General features: G+C 49.9%; 1 protein-coding gene across 1 annotated transcript; it reads left to right on the top strand.

Moving 5' to 3' along the window:
- The first annotated feature begins 359 nt into the window (after positions 1–359).
- On the top strand, positions 360–24,286 carry RAMP1 (receptor activity modifying protein 1). The gene is made up of 3 exons (XM_062634454.1): positions 360–531; positions 13,717–13,855; positions 23,608–24,286. The coding sequence occupies exons 1-3, from the start codon at positions 372–374 to the stop codon at positions 23,861–23,863; spliced, it is 555 nt and encodes a 184-aa protein (XP_062490438.1). The 5' UTR covers positions 360–371; the 3' UTR covers positions 23,864–24,286.

Here is a 24,286-nt window from a genome sequence, read left to right as displayed (position 1 = left end):
TGCATCCTCTATGTTCATATTCAACACTGTGAAAAGAAGGAAGGGAGTATTTTTAGCGTGACGCTAGACAGAAATTCCTATGGTGGAAGTGCAAGGAGGGCTAAGAAAAAAGGGATTTCTGGGTGCTTTGTTTTGTTCCCTGTCCCGTGGCTCTGGACACTCACCTGCCCTTTCCACCGGGAGGAGATGGAGCTAACGCTGCCTTCCGCGGGCATGACGGTCTCAGGTGAAGCCTGCTGAAGCCACCTGCCTTCGGTGGTGGCTTCGACTAAACGAGAGAGCCGGGGGCTGTGCGCAAGGACCCCCGGCGGAGCACCTCACCTCACCTCACCGCACCGCGGAAGGCCCCGGCCGGAGACTGGGCCCGCCCCATGTCCCCACCACCACCGGGAGCGGAGAGAAGGGGAGCCACGACCGGCGCTGGGGGAGGATCCTGCCCGCCACCCCGCTCCCTGCCGGGGGCCGGGTGTGCGGGACAGAGCGCAGCGGCGATGGCCCTGCTGCCGCGGCGGTTTCTCTGCTTCGTGCTGGGTAAGTAGCTGCGCACCCCCGGGCTCCAAACTTACCGATGCCGGGCGGGACGCGGAAAGAGCGGCGGTACCGTGGGGTGGGGACAGCGGGAAAAGCTCCCCTGGAAGCCTCGGTGCCTCTGCCCTGCGAGCGGAGACGGTGCGCAACACTGGCCGCCTCCTCGGAGGCTTTACCCCGACCCGATCCTGAAATGTGCCAAGTTGCCAGCGCGGAAAGCAGGTGGAAATGGAAAGGAGAAATCATCTGAGAGCTCCAGGGCATAACAAAACATCTCACTTGGCCTCTAAATATGTCAGATGAAGATGCTGTCAAATACAGCCTGTTTTGTGTAGGATTTCCCGTTTGGTGGGTGAGATTTTACTGAGGCGTGCTTGCGCGGGGAGACATCCTCTGGCATTTGTTTCAAAAGTGGAAATTAATTACCAGGAGACTGCTTTAGGAGTCTCTGTCTACCTATTTCTGAGCCGCAGGGAGAGGGCCCAGCTACGAGTGCTTGTTCAAGCAAGCTGAGGTCGGGCATTCTGGGTTTTGCAGGTCATTGACTTTAAACCGGGTTGGAAATCCTGGCATTGCCTGGTTATTTTCTCAGGGTGCAGCGTGCCTGGGTTTCAGTGATGCTCCCAGCATTTCATATGCAACAGGTTGTGCAGTGTTTGTAACTGATGTATCTGCAGCAGAAAGCTTGGAAGGATCACATATTGGTGCTCTATGGAAGAAGTGTGTTTGTTTAAGGTTACGTAAAGGGGAACTGAGACCCTCGTCCTAACGCTGATCTTCCATGAAATCAAAGTGCTCTGTGAGGAAGCCTGGATTTCTCCTTCTTTCACTTCCTTCTTCGGTTTTCTCCTCCAAACCCTGGTGAATAATGCATTGAGCTATGCTGCATGTAAAGGTCTTATCTGTATCGCACAGTTATCTATTTACTACTCTCTAGCTTGTGGTTATTCCCAGGAATGAGAAGTCTGTGCCGTCCATGCTTGGTTGCAGGGAAAGGATTCGGGCTTCCTGGCTGAGGAGGGAGCATTCCCACACACAAACCTGTGGCTGATTTTGCTGACAGCGAGGACTATTAGTCTCCTAGTTAGTTAGTTAGTTTCCTACTTAGTTCGGATTTCTGTCAGCTCTGTATTGCCAATTCCTTCCCCCTTTTGCTGCTCCTTCCTTCCCTTGGTTTGGGCACTGTAACTTTGGGAAGTGAAGAGAGCAGGAGTTGGTGATAACTCCAGGCTGCTCTATTCCATCCCCATTAGCAGGATGTCTGCCTCTGTGTGAGCCACTGAAGTGGTGTTGGGTGGTGGATGGATTGCTAAAGAAAAAAACAACAGAAATCCCCCGTTTGAGCCTTTCTGCTTTACACACAGACAGGGCTGTGGAAAGGCAGTGAGCAGGGAGGGAGGATGAGGTTTACAGCCCTGTGCTGGTGTTTTTACTGCCAGCTTGTGCTTGCCACTGCCTTGGGACATGCTCTTGGACGGCTTCCCTGGTCACTGAAGAACCTTCCCAGGTGGCTGAGAACTTTATGAACTGCTGTCCACCTGCCACCATAACCTCCTGGCTGTACCAAAGCTGGGGTCCAGATGCTGGCAGGATCAGCTGAGCTTTCCTCCCATGCAAGAAAAGCCTTTCTTGTAAAGCTCAAGCTTAAAGTAACTTTGCAACTGGCTGCGGTGTCCCTAAAAAGCAGGGATGGTCAGGGTATCCACTGCCCTGGTCTTATTCAGCAGGCTGGAGATCCAGCTGTATTCCAAGGTAACCACTTCCATTAGAGGTAAAAGAAAGCTTTTTCTGGGTTTTGGCTGCTCAGAAAGAGGGAATGAGCCATGCTCTTGCTCGTTGTTACTGGGAACAGTGATGATCAGCACTACACTGCTCTGAAGCCTTGTTTTGGTGTGTAAGGGGTTACCCGAGTGCTGGGTTTCACAAGGAGACTCATTATTGCTGGTGATGATGGATGGGGTGGGATTATGGTTCAGGAGCCAGGTCAGAGTTGTGCAGGGGGTACTTAACAGGCAAACTGTTATTTCTGCTGAAAGCCACATAGGTATATAGAGAGGTAAGCCCCTTCAGTGGCACTTCTGCTGTACTGCTGGCTGGAGGTGGTGCAGGGAAATGCCAGTGGCACCACCCAGTGTCCCTTTGTGCATCCCCAGGGATACTGGCTGGTGTGACAAGGGCTGGGCAACACTTCCTGCTTTCAGGGCTGTGGTGCAACTCACAACCATGCTAGCAGGTGGCTGGATATCCCACGGGGACAGACGTTCCCCATTTGCTGTCGCTTCCTGTGCCCGTTTCTGGTTGCACACAGTGCTGTGCTTTGCTGCTGTGATGGCTTGTGGGTTCCAGATAGGTGTGCTGCTGAAAGAGCTAAGGGAGAATTGCAAATAAGGCCAGTAAAACATTAATAAATCAATTCATATCACATTGAGTTGCAGCTGGCTACAGTCAACACAAGAGGGACATGGAGCTGTTGGAGCAAGTCCAGAGGAGGCCATGGAGATGCTGTGAGGTCTGGAGCAGCTCTGCTCTGGAGACAGGCTGAGAGAGAGAGGGGTCACAGCCCTCACTGGCACAGACCCTGCACTGAGTAAGGATGGAGAACACCATGGGGCAGCACCGGGTTTGAGGGAGAGGAGTTTATGGGGGAGATGTGGCATGTTTCAACGTGGTCAGGTAGCTAAATACCTTTTTCCCTTCTAAAATGCAACCATGACTAGGGTTGGCTGGGCAAATTCGTGCTGTTGATAGGTGAGTACCAGGGAAGTCCAAGTCCAAGGTGCCGTTATGGTGCTATGGATGCTGCTCCTGAAGCCATACTGTTTATGTCCAAATTCACTAATGAACCTGCTTAATGGTTTCGTACCTTGTCTGTGAGCTCTACAGCTTGAGCTTTTGAGGATGCAAAACCATAGCCTGACCCCTTGGGAAAGCATCCCAGTGGCACGTGAAACGGACAGCAGCCTGGGTTGAAACCTCTTGGCAGCGCTGGGTTTCAGGTAGAGGCAGGATGTGATCCCTCCAGGCTTCCCCATATACTTCAGGTATCTTCTGTTAGGAAAACAGCAGTGGTCTGTGTGTGTGACTTGCAGACAAGTGCCATCTCTGCACGTTATTCAGCTGGAAGGAGAGAAAACTGCATTGAGAAACCTCAGTTAAAAGGGAAATGAATTATCCCCAGGTTGCTCACATGGTTCAGCAGCAGATTTTAGCGTGGAAATCGTATATGGACAGTATTCTGTTAAGCTGTTGCTCTTTGCAGCCTATGAGAACTACACCAACAAGACAGTTTGGTTTTCTCCACGGTTAATTTTTATATATATTTATTTATTAAGTTCCTCTTTATAGGCAATCTGTTGGAGTGAATAACATTTGCCTGGGAACTGCTTTTTCTTTTTATTTCTAAGGTAGTTCAGTAAAATGGTTCATAGTGCCGTGGACCAGAATAATTCATGTTTAACAGACACAAACCTGCTGAAACCTGAACCAACAGGATCGAAAGCGCGTTGTCTCCAAACCAATGCCAGGCACTTTTAACTTTGGTGTTAGTTTCCCTGTTCTTATTATAGCCTCAATCAACTGAAATAGCTGAGGGAAGAAAATAGTTGTGGGGGTGGGAGAAGAGAGTGTTTGCCTTCAGAACATTCTTGAGTCTTGAGTGTGGTGCTTGTTTCTCCCTGGCTTTATCCAGTGAGACCAGCCCCGCTTTGAGACTGAGCTGACATCTGGCCCCTCTTGGCATGCTGTGCTTTGTGATGCTTTAAAAATAATCCTAAAGCATAAGTCCAGTGCTGGGTTAAGGTGTTGGGATGATGATGCTGGAAACCTCTGTCTCCCTGGGTTGGCATCCACTCAGCCCCTGATGTTTGCAAAAGATGGATGCCCAGAATTAAATAGGGATCCCTGGTTCAGCTCTTGGGGGTCAGCAAGTGGGTATTTGATGGTGCTAATGGTCAGACCTGGTTTGAGTTAAGAGTGGGTTAATGAAGGCATATAATTTTTAAAACAAGCCTACTGTTCATTAAGGATATAATTACCTTTATAACTAATTGCTCATGACAGATTTTTTCCCTCTCCTGATTTGCAGTCAGATGGCAGTTGGTTTTCAGCATGCCTGGGTTTTGATTTCCTTCCTCCTTCCTCCCTTTTCAGCTGGTTTTGAATTTATTTTACTTAACACATGATTTTTTTTTTTTTTGTGGGGGGAAGAAGAGTATTTGTCATTTTGCCTCACACAAAATCAAATCTAGGAACACATTAAGATTGAGTTCTGTTCCTGGAAGTATCCTTGGCTGATGGGTAACAAGGACATACTGTAACGCCTGTGAACCCATGTGGGGAGACTGAGGTGGAGAGGGAAACTGAAGAAGCGTCCTCGCTCTTTGAACAGCCTATTTCAGTGTATTTAGTAGTTGCAATTATTTAACAGCAATACTATAGGGCAAAAAGTGAACTCTTTGTGACTCAGCTAAGCAGGACTATCCTGCACTGGGCTATGAGGTGCAAAGTAGCAGCGTCTATCTTGCGTATTCTGCATCTTACAGGAGCTGTTATGTGAAAACCTCTATCAGAATGATCTTTGTTTGGGCTGTTGCATTGTAGGTGCTCCATAAACTGAACTTGGGAAGAGGACTAACATAGTGCAGCAGTATCTCTGCTGCCCAAGTATCGCCTAAGAGTGGCAGGGATACAGCCTGGGGAAACAGTTTTCTGTGGGGCTTGTTGAGGGAGTTGCTGTATCTTGCAGTAATTTAGTACTTTGGAAGCCTTACACCATCCCAAAACATTTTCATGTTTCTTAAGACTTCAGGAAACTAATCACCCTGATGTTCAGGAGAACTAGAGTTGTCTTTTCCCTAAAGAACCTAAATACTTTTAATCTGATTTATTATCTTCTTGTAGAAAAGGGGGACTTCATCCCTGTTCCTGGAAAGGTTATTCCCCTTCATTTTATTAGGCAAGGCAAAATAGAGATAGATTTTTTTTTTTTTCTCCAGCCAGGACTAATGAGATATTTTGCATACAACTGAACATACCCAAAAGGATATTTGAGGTTTCAGTTTTGGCATCCTGTTGTTCCTGTGAAGGAATCGATATATCCATCGAGCTGATACTTCGCTGTCATTCTGGTTTTTGTTAGGATGGGGGTGTTTGAGTTTTCACTATCATTTTATAGTTACCTCAAGCATTACAAGAGGGCACAAAATAAGCTGCATAAAAATAAATGCCAGTGAATTTTTTGTTGAAGCTGAGGTAGGAGCCAGCTGCCCAAATGCAATGTCTGTCTGGGGCTTTTTTCTGTCTCTTAGGCAAACGCCTCATTAACCTGATAAGGCAGGACACTTCCAACGAGTGGATTTGATGGTACATTTGTTGACTGGTGGTAGGGGTTTCTGCTCAGGCTGTGGTGGGAGCAGGGGCCACCCATGGGACAGCAGGGCAGGAGCTGGGCAGCACACTACCAGAGGAAAGCAGGTGACATCCCATGAGGGCAGGCTACCACTCTGGATGCAGGGACCCTATCACTGGCAGCAGGACCCCTCAATGCCCATGAAGAAGCATGGCCCTCTCCAAAAGGCTCTTGTCTCCAAAAACCTCTCTCCAAAAGGCTCTTTCTCCAAAAGGCTCTCTCCAAAGGTCCCTTGTCCCACGGAAAAGCAGATGCCTTGGTGTGATGGGCAGGGAAATCTCTGTTATTCTGTGGTCCCTTTGGCAGGCAGTGGGAGCTAGGATGTGGTGAGGAGGTGCTGGGAAGAGAGATGAGGGCACAGGACTCCAGAGCTGTGTGCTGACTGGCTTCCTTAGCCCACTGCTCACAAAGCGGCCCTAATTAGGGACCAAGCCATGGAGCTGACTTCTGGGCGCAGTGGAGTGTGCGGCAGCCCTGCTCCTTGTGGGGCTGCAGAGCTGAGACTGAGGGGCAGGGTCCAGGGAGTGGGGACTGGAGCTTGCCTCTCACCACAGAATCACAGACTGGACTGGGCTGGAAGGGACCTTAAAGCTCATCCAGTTCCAACCCCTTGCCATGGGCAGGGACACCTTTCACTAGAGCAGGTTGCTCCAACCCCCATAGGTAGGGATGTAGACAACAGTAGTGCTTTGGTGCTGTGTACCCTGTTTGCAGGTACATTGAGGAGACTGGGAAGTTCAGGGTGCTGGTGTAAGATGCTGCAATTGCTGGGAAGGTGTTTGTGTCCTGCTGCTGGTGTGCAGCTGAGCTGGTGCTGATGCTTATTTGTGATCCACTTGTTTCCGTTTGACCTTCTCCTCTTACTGCCTTTTATCGTAAGCAAGTCTTCATGACCGGTAGTGTTTATCCCCAGAAGTGTTTCTGGAGCATCATCACGCTGCCTCCGTATGGTCCATGTCCTTCCAGAAATAGGCTTTCTGGGGATGCTCCTCCGGAAGCAGCAGTGAGACAGTGCTGGCAGGTCCGCAGTGTATCCGTCAGACCCACGTTGTGCTTCATTCCCAAAGATCATAGGATCACAGAATTGTTTGTGTTGGAAGGAGCCTTAAAGCTCATCCAGTTCCAGCCCCTTGCCATGGGCAGGGACACCTTCCACTAGAGCAGGTTGTTCCAAGCCCCTGTGTCTAACCTGGCCTTGAACACTGCCAGGGACGAGGCAGCCACAGCTTCTCTGACCATTTTGGGGAACATCTGCTGCCTGAACTTTCCACATGGCCAGGTCCCTAATGGGGCCATCCCAGGCCTGGCCAATTCTCTCTCTACCAATTCTACATTCACGTATCTGGCGTCTCCCAAACCAGCAAGGTTTTACACTGACCCTCACTACTGCTTATGCTGTGGCATGGCATTTACACTGTGACACCGCCCTCCATGGTGCTTATATGGCACAGAGGTCTCATTTTGCTGGGGTTTAATGGAATTGGCCAGCAAATATTTATGTGGGGTCTGGGGCGGCTGTTTCTTGAGTTAGCTCGGATGGAGGAGATGCAACACACAGACCTGAGGGGAGCCATGGTGATGCTCTGCCCTGGACAGCAGCTCCTGCAGCTCGCTCCCCAAAGCAGCATGGGCAGACACAACCACTTACGTGTTTCTTAGGGAAATGTGTGGTTTCCTATGGTTGAGCTTTCCTAGCCCTGTCTCTTGTCATTTAGCAGTCCTTAAATCCTTTGAAAGCTTTTGTGGCTTCACAGCACTGAAGCTGTCTGACAGGTAAACCATGGGGTGAGCCCTCCATCTGCAGACCTTGCTGGGGCTGCGTTTGCAACTGTGTCTGTGCCATGGGATGGGTTGGGATGGGATGATCCTGCGCTGGTGGGGGGGCTCACACAGGCTGCTTGAGCAGGGGGTGGGTCTTTGTCTCCCCCACAATTACCTGCAGGGTTTGGACACCTCCATCCCTCTCATCATTCCCCAAGCTGCTGGATCTGAGCAGCCTGGAATGGGTGCCAGTGCCTCCAGCCTGACCCAGCAAGGCAGGGAGGATAGGCTTTAAAAATACATTCCCCATGCAAAACCAGGACAGAAATAGCCCTGCCAGGGCTTGGAGGTTTCATTTGACTGCAGGGGTGTATCCCAGGCTGTCAGCAAGCAGAGGGGTTCACAGGCAGCTCCCTCCTTTCCCATAGAGAAATAAACAGTGTCGAGCCAGCCACCGTGGCTCCCCAAACCCGACATCTGCATTTTGCTGTCCCTCAGCTCCAGCTGGAGGGGGTCACATATTTGCTAAGCTCCAGCTTCATTTTTGACTGGTGAACCAAGCTCTGAAGCCAAAAGCAGCCCCATTGGAGGTATATATTTAAGCAGAGGGTGTTGGACCCTTCCTGGGGGCTTATGGGGCTGCAGATGCTGGAAGGGGCAGTTGTGCCTTTCTTCCTACTTCTCCCCAACTGGTGTGAGTGACTTCCCGTCCCTCTCTGGTTTCTCTGCATGAGGTTTCTTGTACAAGACCTGTTTCCTGCTGGTTTGATTGGTAAGCACTCTGTCTGGAGCTGTCCCCCACGGGCTTCTTCAGGCTGATGGAGAAGGTGCTCCTCAGATGGGTGTGCTGTAGAGGAGGTTGGTGCCCAGTGCCAGGCTCATACCTCTTTTGGGGCTCTAATTACCACCATGCCAGCTAGATGCTATGTACAGAGTGGCTGCCCAAACCTGCTCTGTCTGGGAAGCACAAAGTCAGGCGTAGGAGAAGGTGTGGACAGGTAGGGGCAGTGCTCAGGGAGGTCCCTGGGTCAGTGATGCTCTCATGTCAGTGGTCTGCAGGCACCAGCCAGAACCCAGCCCAAGCCATTCACGTGTGAGCATTGCTTGGAGCAGTGGGTTTATTTTTAGACCTTCAAGCACTTGCTCCATCCCCCACAAAACCATCTGCTGGGCAACACCCCCCCAACCCCCCCCCCCCATAGTTTTCCATTTTCTGACCACAAACTGGGATGTTTTTCATACTCATCTTCTGCCTTCATGCCCTTTCCCCATTCTCCCACAAGCGTTTTGGGCTGGGCCTGATCCTTCCCTTGGCTTCGTGCTTCAGTCCAGGCAGAGCACTGGGGTGCTGGGAGGGGACTTGTTCTGACACAACCCACGGATGCTCCCAAGGGTGCTCAAGCCCCTTTGTGGGGTATCAGATGCTCACCTGTCTTAAGATGAAAACTGGAGCTTAATTACGTTGTGTTACTAATTAGCAGTGGACATGATGGCTCTCCTGGTTGAAACTCCGCTTGAGAAACGCACTTGATGAGGACTGTCTCAGCTGATCTCTTTGTAAATGTGGGTCCTAACAGGAAGAGAAGGGTTGAAAAGCAAATTTAGGTGTCCTGAGACTAAAGAACACGTGCTTCGCATGTACAGAGCGGCTTTCCAAGGGCCGTGCCTACAAAATCCCCCACACCTCAAACCTGCTCTCCCAGAGTTTGGGGTTAGCCACAGGCTACTGTCTCCTTCCCAGCATTGTTCCCTGTTGAGTACCTGGTTTGCCAGCACACAGCACGTCTGTCTGTCTGGGCTTTACCTGGTTTAATCTCACAGGTTTAATCCAGTGCAGGATTTCATCCCAGTGGATGGGGATGTAGCAAAGGCAGGGCTTGAAGCACACACAGCAGATGAGCACCAGATTTCCAGCTCTTGTTGGATTTTATTTTGCAACTGGGTCCAAACCACGAAACAACTGCATGGAAAAGTTCATCTCAGGTTTGCTGAGAGAGCTAATAATTTCACAGGGGGACACAGCATTTGGGAGAGGCCCAGGAGAAGATATTGAGATGTTTGTTCTTTGAGCCCAGGGCTTTGCTGGTACTTGGGTTTAGCTACGTGTGGCTTGCTCATTGCCAGCCCTGCTGTGACTGACACTTTGCAATTATCTCTGATCATTTGAGATTTAATGAGACCTCTGAGGTTTTACATTAATATACCTGAAGAGGTCCAACAAGAGAGGTTCTGCAACGGTGGAGGGAAGAGAAGGAAGAGGTGGTGTCCCCCAGGTTGTTTTCTGGAGCTGTGAGCCCAGAGCTCTTGGCCCAAACTCCAGCTATAATATGTGGAATGGAAAAATGTCCAGTTATTTTCCTTAGGTTTTTGTAACAACTCAGGACCAACACTGGTGTTTTGCTGAAATACATGAGCGATGTGGGGGTTTTTCAGCTACCTAAACTCTGGTAGGTGTTTGCTGGGACATTCCAGGACATCAGTCCCAGGGCAGTCAAGAGAATCTGGGATGCCTGGAAAAGCCTTCTCTCCAATCACTTCCTCACCACTGCTCTCCAGATGTTCCCTGTGAGAAGGCAACTTAAGGTTCCTTGAGGTTATGTCTTTTGGCAGGCAATCAGTGCTCCTCTTGGCAGTGAAGGGCATCCATCACTGTAGGTTGTTGAGCAAGATGAACACCATGTCAGATGGTGCCTCCTTGCAGCGGAAGACATCTTTGCACGCAGAAGGCAGTGCGCACACATGTTGCAAGGATGGATTGTGGTGGTGTCACTTGTATGATGCACACGCTGAGGAGACATGGGAAGATGGACAGGACCCCCTGCTCTGTATCTAGGTGGCACCTAAAAACCAAACAGGGCTTTGGGGATACTGCATGGCTCCACTGGAATGTTCCCAGAGAACCACTGCATTCCTGCAGCTCCCGATGCCATTTTTCCAAAGGAAGTGCTGAGGGCACATGAAAAGGGAGCTCTGGGAGGCAGCTCAGCCCTGGTATAGTCAGGTTTTGGAGCTCAGTTATTCAGCAGCTCCTTACGGCCTTCACAAATGAATGCTGCTAAGTACAGAGACGTGACTGCTCCAGACCTCAGTTATTTACAGCTCACTGCAGCTGACTTACACCATCTCCGTCAGCAGGGCTGAGGGGGGAAGGAAAACCTTCTGGAATGAGACCCAGGAGATAGATACAAAAATCTCCCCCTGCTTTCCCCCACCCCTGTTATTACAAACCCGGAGCCCATCCCAGCCTGCTGTGTTGATGAATGTGGGTTTGGGGAAAGTCCAGGAGCCAGCATGGAATATCTGTGTGCTTAGTGGGGACTGTGTGAAGATGTGGCAGGAGGTTCTCCTCTCTTTGACCTTAAAATGTGCATTTAAATCTAAAACCAGTTCTCCCTGGCCAGCTGAAAACAAGAACTGTGCTCACTGTGCCCACCTTGGTCCTCGCAGTGTTTAAAGCTCTGTGGAGCCTTGCTCTTGGATGCTCTTTCCTTCTAATGTATAAAACAAAAGAGTCCTTCACAGTATTAAAAGTCTAATGTCCTTGTGAAATGTCTTGGTCACTGGCTGATGGATCTGGTTTCTCCAGAGAAGAGGGTTTGCAGACAGACCCCATGTGTAGGTATGGGAAAGACATCTTCCAGGAGCACGCTCTCTCCACTGCTCCATGGGGTTACCAAGCCAAGCCTTGGCTGTCACCATCTGAAGAAGGCAAGTCCTCATATGGGGAAACCAGAGCTCCTGGAGAACATTTCCCATGGGGGAAAGAGACAGTGATGGGCCTTGGAAGGACCTTCAGAGCTGAGACAAGAGTCAGGAACAAGTTGCATGCTTGGGGATGACAAAGCTCATGTGCTGGTTCTCTCCTGGCTGCCTACACCTGCACATCCAACCCAGCAGGGTCTTTTGAGTTTGCTGGAATGACAAGTGCTTAATGCTCATTGGGGTTTTCTTTTCACTTGGATTGGGTTGGGTTTTGGGTTGTTTTTTTTTCCTGTTCTTGTTATGCTGGCTACCAGATACATGTGGCTTTGCAGGCATCACAGCCAGTTTGTGGTTCTCAGTTACTTTCATCCCCATGATTTATTTAGTGTTTCTCCTCTCTCCAACCAAGATGGAGCTGCCTGTTAAGGTGTTTTCCTCCTGGTCTGTTCTGCAGGAGCAGCTGTGTGGTCATCAGGAAATGTTTGGGCATCTCCAAGGATAGTTGTTTTTGTGGTATACAAGTGATGACTTGTCTCTAGGCCCATCTGTGCTAACTGGGAGTGGAAGGAGCGAAACCAGGTGAAGGGACTCATCTAGCTGGTTTGTGATCTGTTTTCCTTCACACACACACCCCCCCCTTCCCTCATGCAGCTTTCTCCTGCTCCCCACTGAAAACATTTGCTGGAGGCAGTTTCTCTGCAAGCTGTTTAGCTGTGTGATGGGCATAATGTTTGAAGGGCACTTGTCCTTCCAGTGCATGGTCTTCACTAAGGGGTGACCCCTTGGTGTGGCACCTGAACCTCCCTTAGATGCTGGTGTTCCCTCAGCCATGTCACTTGATTCATCCAGATTTGAAGGGATGGGAAGAGGAGAAGAGCTTCCCAGCCATCAATTGTCCTTGAGCCTGCCTGGACTGAGGTTTGCAGCCCATCTCTCAAGTAAAATGATTGCATATTGTAACTTCCTCTTCCTCCTGCTCCTCTTCCTCCCTTAGTGCTTTGCTTCAGCATCCCAAACCTTCCCATTTCAGAGCAGGGCTTGTCTGTGATTGGATTTGATAATCTTAAAGGTGTTTTCCAGTCTAGCTGATTCTCTGATTCTCTGGCTGAGGTCTTATTATGCAGGTGCCGTAGGGTGAGCCCCTGGATGGCATCAGTTGGGGAGAGCTTTCAATTACAATAATTTCATGTTTATTATTGCAACATTGAGGGTTTAATGCTCCTCACCTACCTTTCCTTGGCTTGGTAACTCACGTTGTCTTATTTTGAGCTGGGCTGAAGTGGCTGCCATGGTGGGAGGCAGCGTGGGAGTCCTGTAGCCATCCAGAAACCTCACCCAAGGGTCTGGGGACCCCTTGGCATCCAAATCCTGGAGGGGGTACGGAGTTCCTGCCCATTCCCATGGGATGCTGGTCCCTAAGCACTCCTAGAATATATATGTGGGCTGCAGAGGGCCTGCTCAAGGAGGTCATCCCTGGGGCAGGATGATGTCCCATGGCTTTCATATGCAGACTGTTAAATAAATAGCTAAATTTTGTTTTGGTGAAAAATAAGATAAAAATAAAGCCCCATTATTTTGCACAAAGTTATTTATGTGTAGCAAAATATAGAGCTGGTATGCGATGCCTGCCTACAATGTACTCCAGGAGCTGCAAAGGCACTAGCTGGCACTTTGGGACCAGGATATTATCTATAGCCAGGCTCAGTAAATCATTTCTCCTAAGGTTTATTTTCTTCAAGCCTGCGCCTGCTTCCCTTTGTAGCATTACTGCCCTTCTCCCTTTCTACTCACTAGCAGCATTGCACTAGTTGTGCACAAACTTGTAAAGAAGTACATCCACCAGAGATGGATGTTTGTTTCCAAGTGTGGCATCATGCAGCTCATTTTTCAGGGGTCCTTTGCTCAGCAGCAGCAGCAGGGATCTGACTGGGAGCTGTGGGGTTATTCCCTAACATCATCTTACTCTTTTTGTAAGCGAAAACCCTGGAAATTTAAAGTCTCAATATGTATGTCATGGGATCAGCAGAGAATAAATCTGCATCCTTACTTATTTATGACTTACATGACATATTTTCAATAACTGATTTATGTAGTGTCAAGCAATTGGGAGGGTAACGGCAGATGATGTTGCATGGTCATAGTGATGTGGAAAGGGAAATACCCCCCCCAGAAGGAGGTTTTGAGGGAGCTGTTTGATGAGGGGTGTGAGGTGATGTTCAGCTTTGCTTTGGCAGACGCCCTCAGTGTGCAAAGCTGTGTGGGGACTGCATGGTGGGAGGCAGGGGCTAACCCATCTTGCTCCTCGTCTTGTCTTCCAGCCCATCACTTCATCGCAGTGGCAGCGTGCCAGGAGGCAGACTACAGCTGGATGATCCAGCACTACTGCCTGAAGCAGTTCCAGCTCAGCATGGAGGGCATTGGGCAACGGCTCTGGTGTGACTGGGATGAGACCATGGGGTAAGTAATGTCCCTCCTGTCCTGCCTACACCCGTCTTTGATTTTGGGGTGTAAGGTGGTCAGTGTTGGGTTTTAATTTTCAAATCCCTGCTCACTGCAGGGGGATTACAACTGGATGAGCTTTGAAGGTCCCTTCCAACCCAAACCAGTCTGTGATTCTCTGATTCCATCCTGTTTGCTTGTGGAGGGACCACAAGGTGGGCTTGGAGGGGAGAGCAGTGGACGTTCTACTTGGACTTCAGTGGGGCTTTTGGCACCGTCTGCCCTAAGATTCCCATGGACAAGCTGATGAAGTGTGGGCTGGATGAGCAGACAGCGAGGTGGGCTGGAAAATGGCTGAACAGAGCAGGCCAAGAGGGAGGTGGTTGTTGGACAAAGTAATTGAAGGCCAGCAACCAGTGGTGTGTGTACCCAGGGGTCAATGCTACTCTGGGGAGTGGGTAACGCACCATTGAGTCATGCTGCTAGCCAGAGGGATCTCAACAGGCTGGAGAAATGGGAACCTCACAAAGTTTAACACGGGGAAGTGCGAAGTCCTGCACCTGGGGAGGATCAGCCTCAGGCACCAGGACATGCTGGGGGGCTGTCCAGCTGGGAAGCAGGTCAGCAGAAAAGGCCTTGGAGGTCCTGGTGGGTACCAGGTTGAACATGAGCCAAATGCGTGTCCTCGTAGCACAGAAGGTGGACGGTGTCCGGGGCTGCTTGAGGAGTGTTCCAAGCAGACCAAGGGAAGCGATCTTTCCCCTTGGCTCAGCCCTGGTGAGGCCACCCCTGGAGTGCTGGGTCCAGTCCTAGGCTCACCAGTGCAAGAGAGACGCGGACAGACTGGATAGAGTCCAGTAATGGACCACGAGGATGATGAAGGGTCTGGCGCATCTCTCCTGTGAGGAAAGGCTGAGGGAGCTGGGACTGTTCAGCTCCAGGGGATCTTATTAAGGTGCAAACTGAAGCACAGGAGATGCCCTCTGAACATCAGGAAATGTTTTTTCACTGTGAGGGTGACTGAGCACTGGCACATGTTGCCCAGTGAGGTTGAGGAGTCTCCGTCCTTGGAGATGTTTAAAAACCACCTGGACATGGTCATGAGCAACCAACTGTAGGTGGCCTTGCTTGATCAGGGGCATTTGGAGAAGACAAGGAGGATCTCCAGATGTCCTGTCCAACCTCAGCCATTCGGTGATTAAATGGGCTTTCAAGGAGCCCACCCTAGCAGTGTCTGGAAACCAGGATGGTGGTCTCGCTCAGTACAGTTATATACATATGAAGAAACTGCACACCCCAGTGATGGAGCTTCAACAGAAGACTGAAGATACCTGCTCTATGCTGGGTATCAATGTGTTAATAAGGCAGTAGATTAGGATCCCTGTCATGGCTCCATTACATCTCCTGGTGACTCACTGCTCGATGGACATGTTTTCCATGAGGTTTTCCTTTCTTTTTATTCAGTACTCAGGTTCCCCAGACAATCCCTAACGGCTTAACTCAGCTTGAAAACCCCACAACCCACTGAAATGCCTTCAGACCTCTCAGTGAGAAAATCCCAGCCCATCCCACTGGATCTGCTGGTTTGCCTGCTGCTTCCAGAAGTTGTGTGTTGATTTTTCTTAGCAACTACAAGGAGTAGCTGGCACAGTGTGTGGCCTGGCAGCCTTCTGCTGAGCCTCCTGTTTATGATCAGTGTCAGAGAATTAGTAGTGATTTATGATGTAGGAGAAGCAGAGGTGCGGTCTGCTTTTCTGGTGGAGCACTTGGTGGCAACCTTGGGGAGATAAGAGGGTGATAATGAAACCCTGCTTAGTGTAGCAGCATCAGGGAGAGCAAGGATGTTGCATATGTGGAACATGGTGCTCTGGGATGGCTTTTTTTGGTATGCCTCTGGTTTGGTTCTGGCTCTTTCCTATTTCTAATCAGCAGAGCAGAGTTTTTCAGTACCGCCATGGCATAAATCATTCTCCTGGTGAGATGGTTTTGATTGAAGTTGCAGAGACCAGCCAGGGGTGTCCATGTGTTGGGGTGAGGGCCTGAGAAGCCTGCTCTCCACTCTCAGCTTGCTTTCCATGTCGTGCAGCACAGTTGTGCTGCGGCCTTTCTCTGGGAAAGCAAAGCGGCTTGAGACACAAGTGGGGATCAAGGTCAGTTTGAAGCGGCGAGTGGATGTTGCTGCATGCCATGAGTGTTTTGCACAAAAATCAGAGTTTTTGTAAGGTTTTGGTTGATTTCTTGCTTCATGGCCCTTTTTTCTATGCCAAATTAAAATATATATATATATATGTGTGTGTATGAAAACATACACCTATAGATAGCTAGGTTTTAGAAAAGGACAGTTTGGGTTTTCCTTCCCCTTCATTGGTGACAAAAAAAAGAGATTGCAAAGACTGTAGGTGGTTTCCTGGTTCTGAGAAATCTCATTTGGTCCTCAGAAATGTCCCGGGCCCTGGGGGCTCCATGGGATCTGTCCCATGTCTCTCTTGACATCTTTGCAGGCAGCATCCAGATGTGGTCCAGCTGCAGTGAATGGCAGGAGAAGGGGATAACCACCTCACTGGGGATGAACTCCCACCCATGGAGACATCCCATCAGAGCTGTCCCTGTGCAGGGGCTGAGTGTGTCCCACGGATAGGACTTTGCTTTTGATTCTGGTTTGGTCCTATCTGCAAGACTGGTGAGATGCAATCCATCTCCTCCTTCAGCAAAGCCATTTCACAGGAAGCAGAGGTGTATTAAAGAGCTTGTTCTTCATCTCCCATGTCCTGGTTTGTTGGTTGTTTTTTTTTTTTCCTAAATAATTTCCACTAAACTTGTTATCCTTGAGACACTTGGAGGAAATGCTGATAAACTTACAGTGTGTAATTTGATTGTGTGAGTCCATTTGCTCACAGCAAAGCAAGGCTCAGGGTTAGTTAAGCAATGACATTTCTCTGATCTTCCTGTGCCCTCAGGTCACTGGGAAAATCAGGTAGAAATAGCTTAGCTACTGCTGCAAATAAGCTGCTCTGGAAGGACAGCAATTTTAGGTGGCCACCATACTCAAGATCCTTCCTGAGTGTGCTTGGGACTCACCATCCCCTTTTAATCCTTCTGCAGAGGAGCTTTGGACAAAGGTCTGTAGGGACAGGACAAGGGGAATGGCTCTAACCTGACAGAGGGGAGATTGAGATGAGCTCTTAGGCAGAAGTTCTTCCTTGTGAGGGTGCTGAGGCACTGGCACAGGGTGCCCAGAGAAGCTGTGGCTGCCCCATCCCTGGCAGTGTTCAAGGCCAGGTTGGACACAGGGGCTTGGAGCAACCTGCTCTAGTGGAAGGTGTCCCTGCCCGTGGCAGGGGGTGGAACTGGATGAGCTTTAAGGTCCCTTCCAACCCAAACCAGCCTGGGATTCTGTGATTTTTAGGAGAAAAAGCACTGTTAGGAAATGTCCCAGCAGGAGTGGGTAGGGGGTGGTATAGGCTGGCTTGTCAACCCTCCAGCTTTAGGGGGAAAGATTGGGCTTCTCCTAGGCACAAAACAAAGAAATGGTGCAGTCCTAGAGCCTGTTTCCTCTCCATATCTTCCCCTGACAAAGGAATTTTGATGCTTGAAACCTGTCTGAAACAAGAAAGAGATATGTTTGAAGGTTTTGCCTCTGCTAGGCCCCGTACCATCAGCAGTATCTGGTTTGGGGCTGTGATTTCTCGTACACAGCATTTAGCAGGGAAATGCCTGTTAGTCCCATCATTTACTGCTCAATTGAGAATAACACGATGAGAACATCTGAATAAATGAGTTGTCTCAGCAGAGTTTGTAATTGTGGTTTATTGGTCCTATTTATAGGCTGCAGATTATCCTCCTCTCATCTTGCCCTCAGAGGTATTAACTGAGCTCTTGCATTACTGGAACTGCTGCTTTCAGGTGTAACAGAGGGGCCTGTCTGGACCAGGAGTGTTTGATGAGGTTGGGCTTGGACCATGTAGACAAGCACCAACTCCAAGGTTGGTCCATCATCAATGAGTTCTGCTGGCTTTCTTAGCTGTGCTTATTTGGGGAAAGTTGATGTTTTTTCATGTGCAAGTCTTACCATATAGCAGGGAAACTTGTGTGAGCTGTTACACACTTCAGGAATGAGATGCTGTGAACACTGTCTCCTGGGAAGAGGGAAGGATTGCTGAGAGGTGTTTTCCCTTGGGTTCTCCAGTTTCTTTCCTTCTCTTCCTCCCCAAAGGACGAGTGATCTTCAGATGCTCCTGTGTGCTGGTGTCTGCTGGGTTGCTCACTGATCGAGTTGAGCTGGTCTCTCCAGTCCCTCTGTGGTGTTGTCCCATGGATCCCTGACCCAAGGATGATTTAGACTGAGCATCCTGGAGTTTTGTTTTCCAGGGCTACCCTTTTATTCAAAAGCTAGATGACTGTTTAGCTGGAGGTGTGCTGTGGGCTCCTCTGTTTTGTGGTGTTGGCCGAGTTGCTTTGATGAGGAGCTCAGCTGTGCATGACTGATTATCCTGAAGATCAACTTGCCTATTTTGATTGCAGGTCCAGATTCATCAGTATGGCAGTTGAGCTTTGAGGTTAGCTGTGGTCTCTCTCAGAACAGCTACTTTGGGGCTATTCAGCCTGGAGAAGAGAAGGCTGCATGGAGACCTCATAGCAGCCTTCAAGAATCTTAAGGGAGCCTACAAGGATGCTGGAGAGGGACTCTTCATCAGGGACTGTAGTGATAGGACAAAGGGTGATGGGTTAAAACTTAAACAGGGGAAGTCCAGCTTAGATGTAAGGAAATTCTGTACTATGAGGGTGGTGAGGCACTGGAATGGGTTGCCCAAAGAAGTGGTAAATCTTCCATCCCTGGCAGTGTTCAAGGCCAGGTTGGACAGAGCCTCGGGTGACATGGTCTAGTGTGAGGCGTCCCTGCCTGTGGCAGGGGATTGGAACTAAATGATTTTAAGTACCTTTCCAACACTAACCAGTCTATGGTTCTATGATTCTATGTGGCATTGAGACTGCAGGAGGGACTGGGCTGCCGGCTACTCACCCATGACCAGCAGGAGCTGATGACTTCTCAGTAGCTTTTCTGCAGTTTTTGTCCTGCTGCAAAAAAGGTTTTGTTTTCCTGAAAAATAGTTTTTGCCTTGCTGAGCGGTGCCGCAGCTGCAGGAGTCACTCCAGCCGAGCCAGGCGCCTTCATTCCAAATATATCTGCCCTGTGGCATGCCGAAAGATTTCAGGGGAATGCTTTCCCCTCATCCTGTGGGGAAGGAGCTGCCCAGTATGAGCGTGCAGGCTGACAGCTGCAGGCAGCACCAGAAATGAGGGATGATGCTGCCAGGTCCTGGTACCCTGTCCCACTCCTACCCCTGGCTAGGGGCTGCTCTTACAGCTGTCACTACACTCGCTGTCTTTGGGTTATTTACCCATTATCTATAGAAAACAGATTGACCCATTTTCTTCTTATCTCATTATCTACTTATTTATCTTCAGGTTGCTATGTCCCTGATGGATATCCCTTTAGCATGTCTGCAAGCTTGCCCTGAAGCTTTGCAGAGGAAGAAATCAATTTCTTAATTTACAACACAAAAGGAAAGACTCGTGTTGTTTTGGGGTTTGTAAGGCTGCTTTTTTTCCCTTCTGAAGCAAAGGGGTTTGGGGAGGATAGGAAAAATCTTGATACCTGTGGCAAAAGGGGAGAGCTGGTGATCCTGTGAACACCAACCAGTCTCTCCAGTGTAACACTGTTCACACCTAGGCACTGGCAAGGAATAAATGGCAGATCAAATTCCAGTCTGGGTTGCAGTGGTACAAAACCAGAGGCATTGCTTAGGATTTACAGCAGGGTAAGCATTCGGACCCCATCAAACTGTAAATCAGGCCTCGATTGCTTCCCACCAGCAGCCCAGCCCAGTCTGCCTGTGGGCGTTCATCCCCACGTGGTCCCCACACTGCCTGGCCTCCTGCTGCAGCATCCTTTCAATCCAAACTGTTTCCATGGCAACAAGGAAAACAGTTTTAATTGCAGTTCATGTTGGGTAGGAGAAACAATATTTAGAGCTAAGCAAAGCTGTGCCCCTCAGGGAGGGCTGCCTGTCTCCCTGCCCACTGACTGTGGATGGGTTGGGATAAGCTGCCCTGTTCCCAGTGCTTCCTACATCAGCAAACTAATCCCAATTTTTATTTTTGTTTCAGTAATGAAAGCTGGTCTTTTCAGGCATTTTAATTTCAGATGTTGCTATTTAAGGCAAAGCCAGGGAGAGGAGAGGTGAAAGAAGAGGGAGGTGATGTGGATGCAGACTGCTGCTCCTTTCCCTCTCTCCCCATCTGGTGGTCTCTGGGGACATGCTGACCATCACTGAGGACACCCTGTACACTCAGCACTCCTCCAGCCATGGGTATCCTTCCATCTCAAAGCTCAGGTGAGTCCCCGAGAGCTGCTGCTCCTTTGGGAGCAGTCGCTGGGCTGCAGGCAGTTTTTGGCACTGGGAAAGATCCCGGAGCAGCCCCAGCCTGGTTGGGAAAAGGGAGCATGACTTAGGGATGCTTCTCCTCGAAGTTATCCTCCAGGTTGGGGGAAGCTGGACCAACCCAAGCGCTCTGCCCAGGATTTTTTCTGTACATTCCTTGCAAGTGGCAAGGGTTTCAAATACCTTCTCGTGGAGGCAGAGGCGCCAAATGGAAAGACATCCTGTAGTTCCAAATACCATCTTAACTAACTCCTCTGATGCCAGCCAAGTTTTGCAGCTTGGCTTTGGCTGTTATGAATAGCACATGGCACGTAAGCTTTGGGCTTCACCTCCTATACACAGACCCTGGCAAGCAGCATTAAAATCACGTGCTTCCTTTTGCTCCCAGGCAGGTTGGGAATCTGGGGGCAATCATCCTTAGATGTTGCATTCTTAGATCCTCTGGCTGCTCCGCAGAGCAGTGGGGACATGCCATGGTGCAGGTCCATGGCCCGGTGGCTTTTCTATGGACTCTTTTATCCTGACTGAACTAGGCCATGGACATGCCATGGTGCAGGCTCCATCATGGAGCTTCTTGGAAGCCGAGCCAGGGATCTGCTCTGGGGTTAACCCCCAGCTTTCAGCCATAAGGCTGGTTTTGGAGGACAGCCAGCCCCTGGTCTGTGGGGCGAGGGAGGAAAGGATACAGGATGCATGTGTTTCTCTGCCCACCACTTCTGATTTGGGGTTGGTGGAATTCAGATCTCTTAGGTCCTCCCCCAAAAACGATCTAAGTGTTTTGCCAGGCATTGCAATGCCCACATGACACTGACTTGGCTTTCTGTCCTCACCATCCTCTCCAGGGTGGTCCCAGCTGCACCCTGCTGGCAGTGCTTTTCTCCTCCTTGCAAGGGTATAATCTCTGGAGGGTTTGTTTTGGAAGGTCTGTGCCTTTTCTCAGCTGAAGATGGTGTTTTGGGAGATGGAGGCTTTCAAATGAGCTGTAGGGTTGTCTGAAAGCTAAAAGCTTGACTCTACCCTCCCTCCAAAGAGAGTTTTAAGTCTCTGCCTGAGGATTACATCTCTTTCTGGACCCCAGAAATAGAGTGATCATCCTTGCAGCTCCCAGAGTTTGGCTCAGCTTTGGTTGGCTGAGTGTGGTGATGGGACCTCGCTCTCCTGGTCTGAGCTAGGGATGGCAAGGGGAAGCCATTCTGAGTAGGGAAACAACCCCTTGAAATGTTCCACCATTGGAACAGGCTGAATTTCCAGTGGGACCACGCTAGTGTGGTGCTAACATCATAATGTGGCTCTGCTTATGGGGAGAGGGAGAGAACCAGATGCCGCTTTGGAGACACACCGGGATGAATGTTCACTGTGGCTGTGGCAGGGAAGAGCATGCTCAGCCCCTGGCATCAACACTGCTTCTCTCCAGTGGGATCTTGATCCCTTCTGACAAGGCATTGCAAGCAGCAGCCTGGGCCTGACCAGTCTGGTATATCCATATCTCAGCAAATGGGATATATATCCATATCCGTTTGGTACCCCTCTGAGGTAGCTGGTAATGTACCTGTAGGGAGAAGGTTCTCCATGCCATGTGTCTGGGTGCTCTGCATGCGAGGACAGAAGGTGGTCCAAGTCTTGCAGGACCATTGCCTGAACACCACGAGATGCAGCTGGCAAGGGATGGCCTGAGTGGTGGCTGGCAGCCCATGTCGATGGATGGGAAAGGGTCTATGAGATAAAGTGGAAGAAATCAAAACACCCAGCTACGTTGCAGAGTTTGGCTTTGCTTTTAGTTGGCTGTTCATAAAACTACTATGGTCTTTGTGTGAGCTTTGTGTGAGCAAAGGGCAGAAAATCTAAGAGTCACATACTGGTTTGGGTTGGAAGGGACCTTAAAGCTCATCCAGTTCAATCTCCCTGCCTATGAATGGTGGAAGCAGGTATTTATCTACACAGAAGCACGGGTTGAGCTGGGGAAGGGCTAAGCCAGCTGCTGTACAGCCCTTCAGTTTTAAAAATAGCTTCTCTGTTATCGCTCCCCCTCTGGTTCCTGACGATGCTTCGGCTCTCGAGATCTCCTAAGGATGCTGATGGATGGGAAATGGTAATCTGGCATATTGGGATGCTGAGCAGAAGCTGCTTTTAGTAGCTCCAGGTGCCCTATTAATTAAATGAGGGGGTTTCCTCCAGCACTGCAGTGTGCCAATGAGTACAGCAAAGACAACTGCTGCCAGCCCAGAAACCCTACTGACGAGATGCAGAATCCGCAGCAAGTAGCTGGGAAGCTGCTTAGAAAGTATTTGTTCCCCCAGGTGGGTTTTTAATTGGCTGGCTGGGGTTTGGTTTGCTCTGCTTCTGCAGCATCAGGCCTAATTTGCATGGGGAAAGAAACAGTTCTATATACGCTTTTATCCATAGCCTCAAAAAAAATGGATGTGCTGCCCGGTGAGAGGTGGGATGGGTTGTGGTCCTGTGGACCTGCAGAATAAGGCAGGGCAAAGAGATGAGCTTCAGAAGTGTATGCTCTTGGTTCAGATGCAACCCCCCTGTTTTTAGGCAATTCAGAGAGAATTTTAAGTAGATTTGATGTACTCCCTGTTGTCCCCTTTTGGCTGAACCATCGCCCTGAAAGCAGAGCAGCTTGCCTGGCTGCTGGCTGCTCAGGATGGGTTTTCTGAAGGGCTTCCCCTAAAGGTGCCAGATGGTTATGTGGGTACAAGTGGTATTTTCTGATAGCACTAGTCTGGCCATGAAATTCGGCAAAAACGCACAAAACCAAACCAAACCAAGAAAAAAAAAAAAAAAAGAGAAATCCAAACCCTTTCTTCTAGTTATTTCTGTAAATATTAATTCTGTTTTCATTTACTTATAGAATCATAGAATGGTTTGGGTTGGAAGAGTCCTTAAAGCTTGTCTAGTTCCAGCCCCCTGCCATGGGCAGGGACACCTAGACCATGTTGCCCAAGGCTCTGCCCAATCTGGCCTTGAATGCTGCCAGGGATGGAGCATTTACCGCTTCTCTGGACAGCCTGTGCCAGCGCCTCACCACCCTCACAGTATAGAACTTCTTCCTTGTATCTAACCTGAACTTCCCCTGTTTAAGTTTAAACCCATCACCCCTTCTCCTATTGCTACAGTCCCTAATGAAGTGCCCCTCTCCAGCATCCCTGTAGCCCCCTTTCAGATACTGGAAGGCTGCTGGGAGGTCTCCAGGCAGCCTTCTCCTCAAGTAACAAACACATCCATAACAGAAAGTATTTAACATTTTATACGCTATGGGGGAGTGCTGTTGTCAGGGTGCTAGTCCCTGGTGCCACCGCAGTGCCCTTGTCTGTGTTGCAGCACCTATGGGGAGCTGACGAACTGCACGGCGCTCATCGCAGAGAGGCTTGACTGCTACTGGCCCAACCGGCTGGTGGACGAGTTCTTCGTCGCCGTGCACAAACAGTACTTCAGGAACTGCTCCCCCTCCGGCCGGGCGCTGCACGACCCCCCCAACAGCATCCTCTGCCCCTTCATCCTGCTGCCCATCCTCATCACCTTGCTGATGACCGCACTGGTGGTATGGAGGAGCAAACGCAGTGAGGGCATTGTGTAGGGACACCCTGCCACTGGGACAGGGGAGGGACCACCTCTGGACTGTCTGGTTTTTGGAAGACCTTGGCAGAGGAGCATCAGTGGGGGGTACAAAGCCCTGAAGGCAGATTCACCAGTGCCACAGCTCCTCCTTTGCACCACAAGTGTGCCACCTGCCTGGCATGAGGAGGTAATGACAAGGCCAATGGGTCTGGGTGCAATGAGACCACCACGGATTCCTCTTTGTCCTTGTTTTCTGTACCAGGAAAGGCATCTTTTCCCCCAGCATGAGGCCGGTGTCTGCACAGGCTGGGTTTTGCCTTGGAGATGGGGAGCTATGGTTGAAGGGTGGCAGTGGGAGGTGGTGGAGGTGGCCTTGGCAGCGCTAATGAGCAACGGGAATAAGGTGCTTTTCCTACCCAAATAAACACATGAATAAACCAGG

This window comes from Pezoporus occidentalis, unplaced genomic scaffold, assembly GCF_034315485.1.
Source record: "Pezoporus occidentalis ecotype Australia unplaced genomic scaffold, CSIRO_AGI_Poc_V1 ctg426, whole genome shotgun sequence".
NCBI classification, from domain to species: Eukaryota; Metazoa; Chordata; class Aves; order Psittaciformes; family Psittacidae; genus Pezoporus; species Pezoporus occidentalis.
Note: the sequence above shows the minus strand (reverse complement) of the source record. Positions and strands in the feature narration are given on the sequence as shown.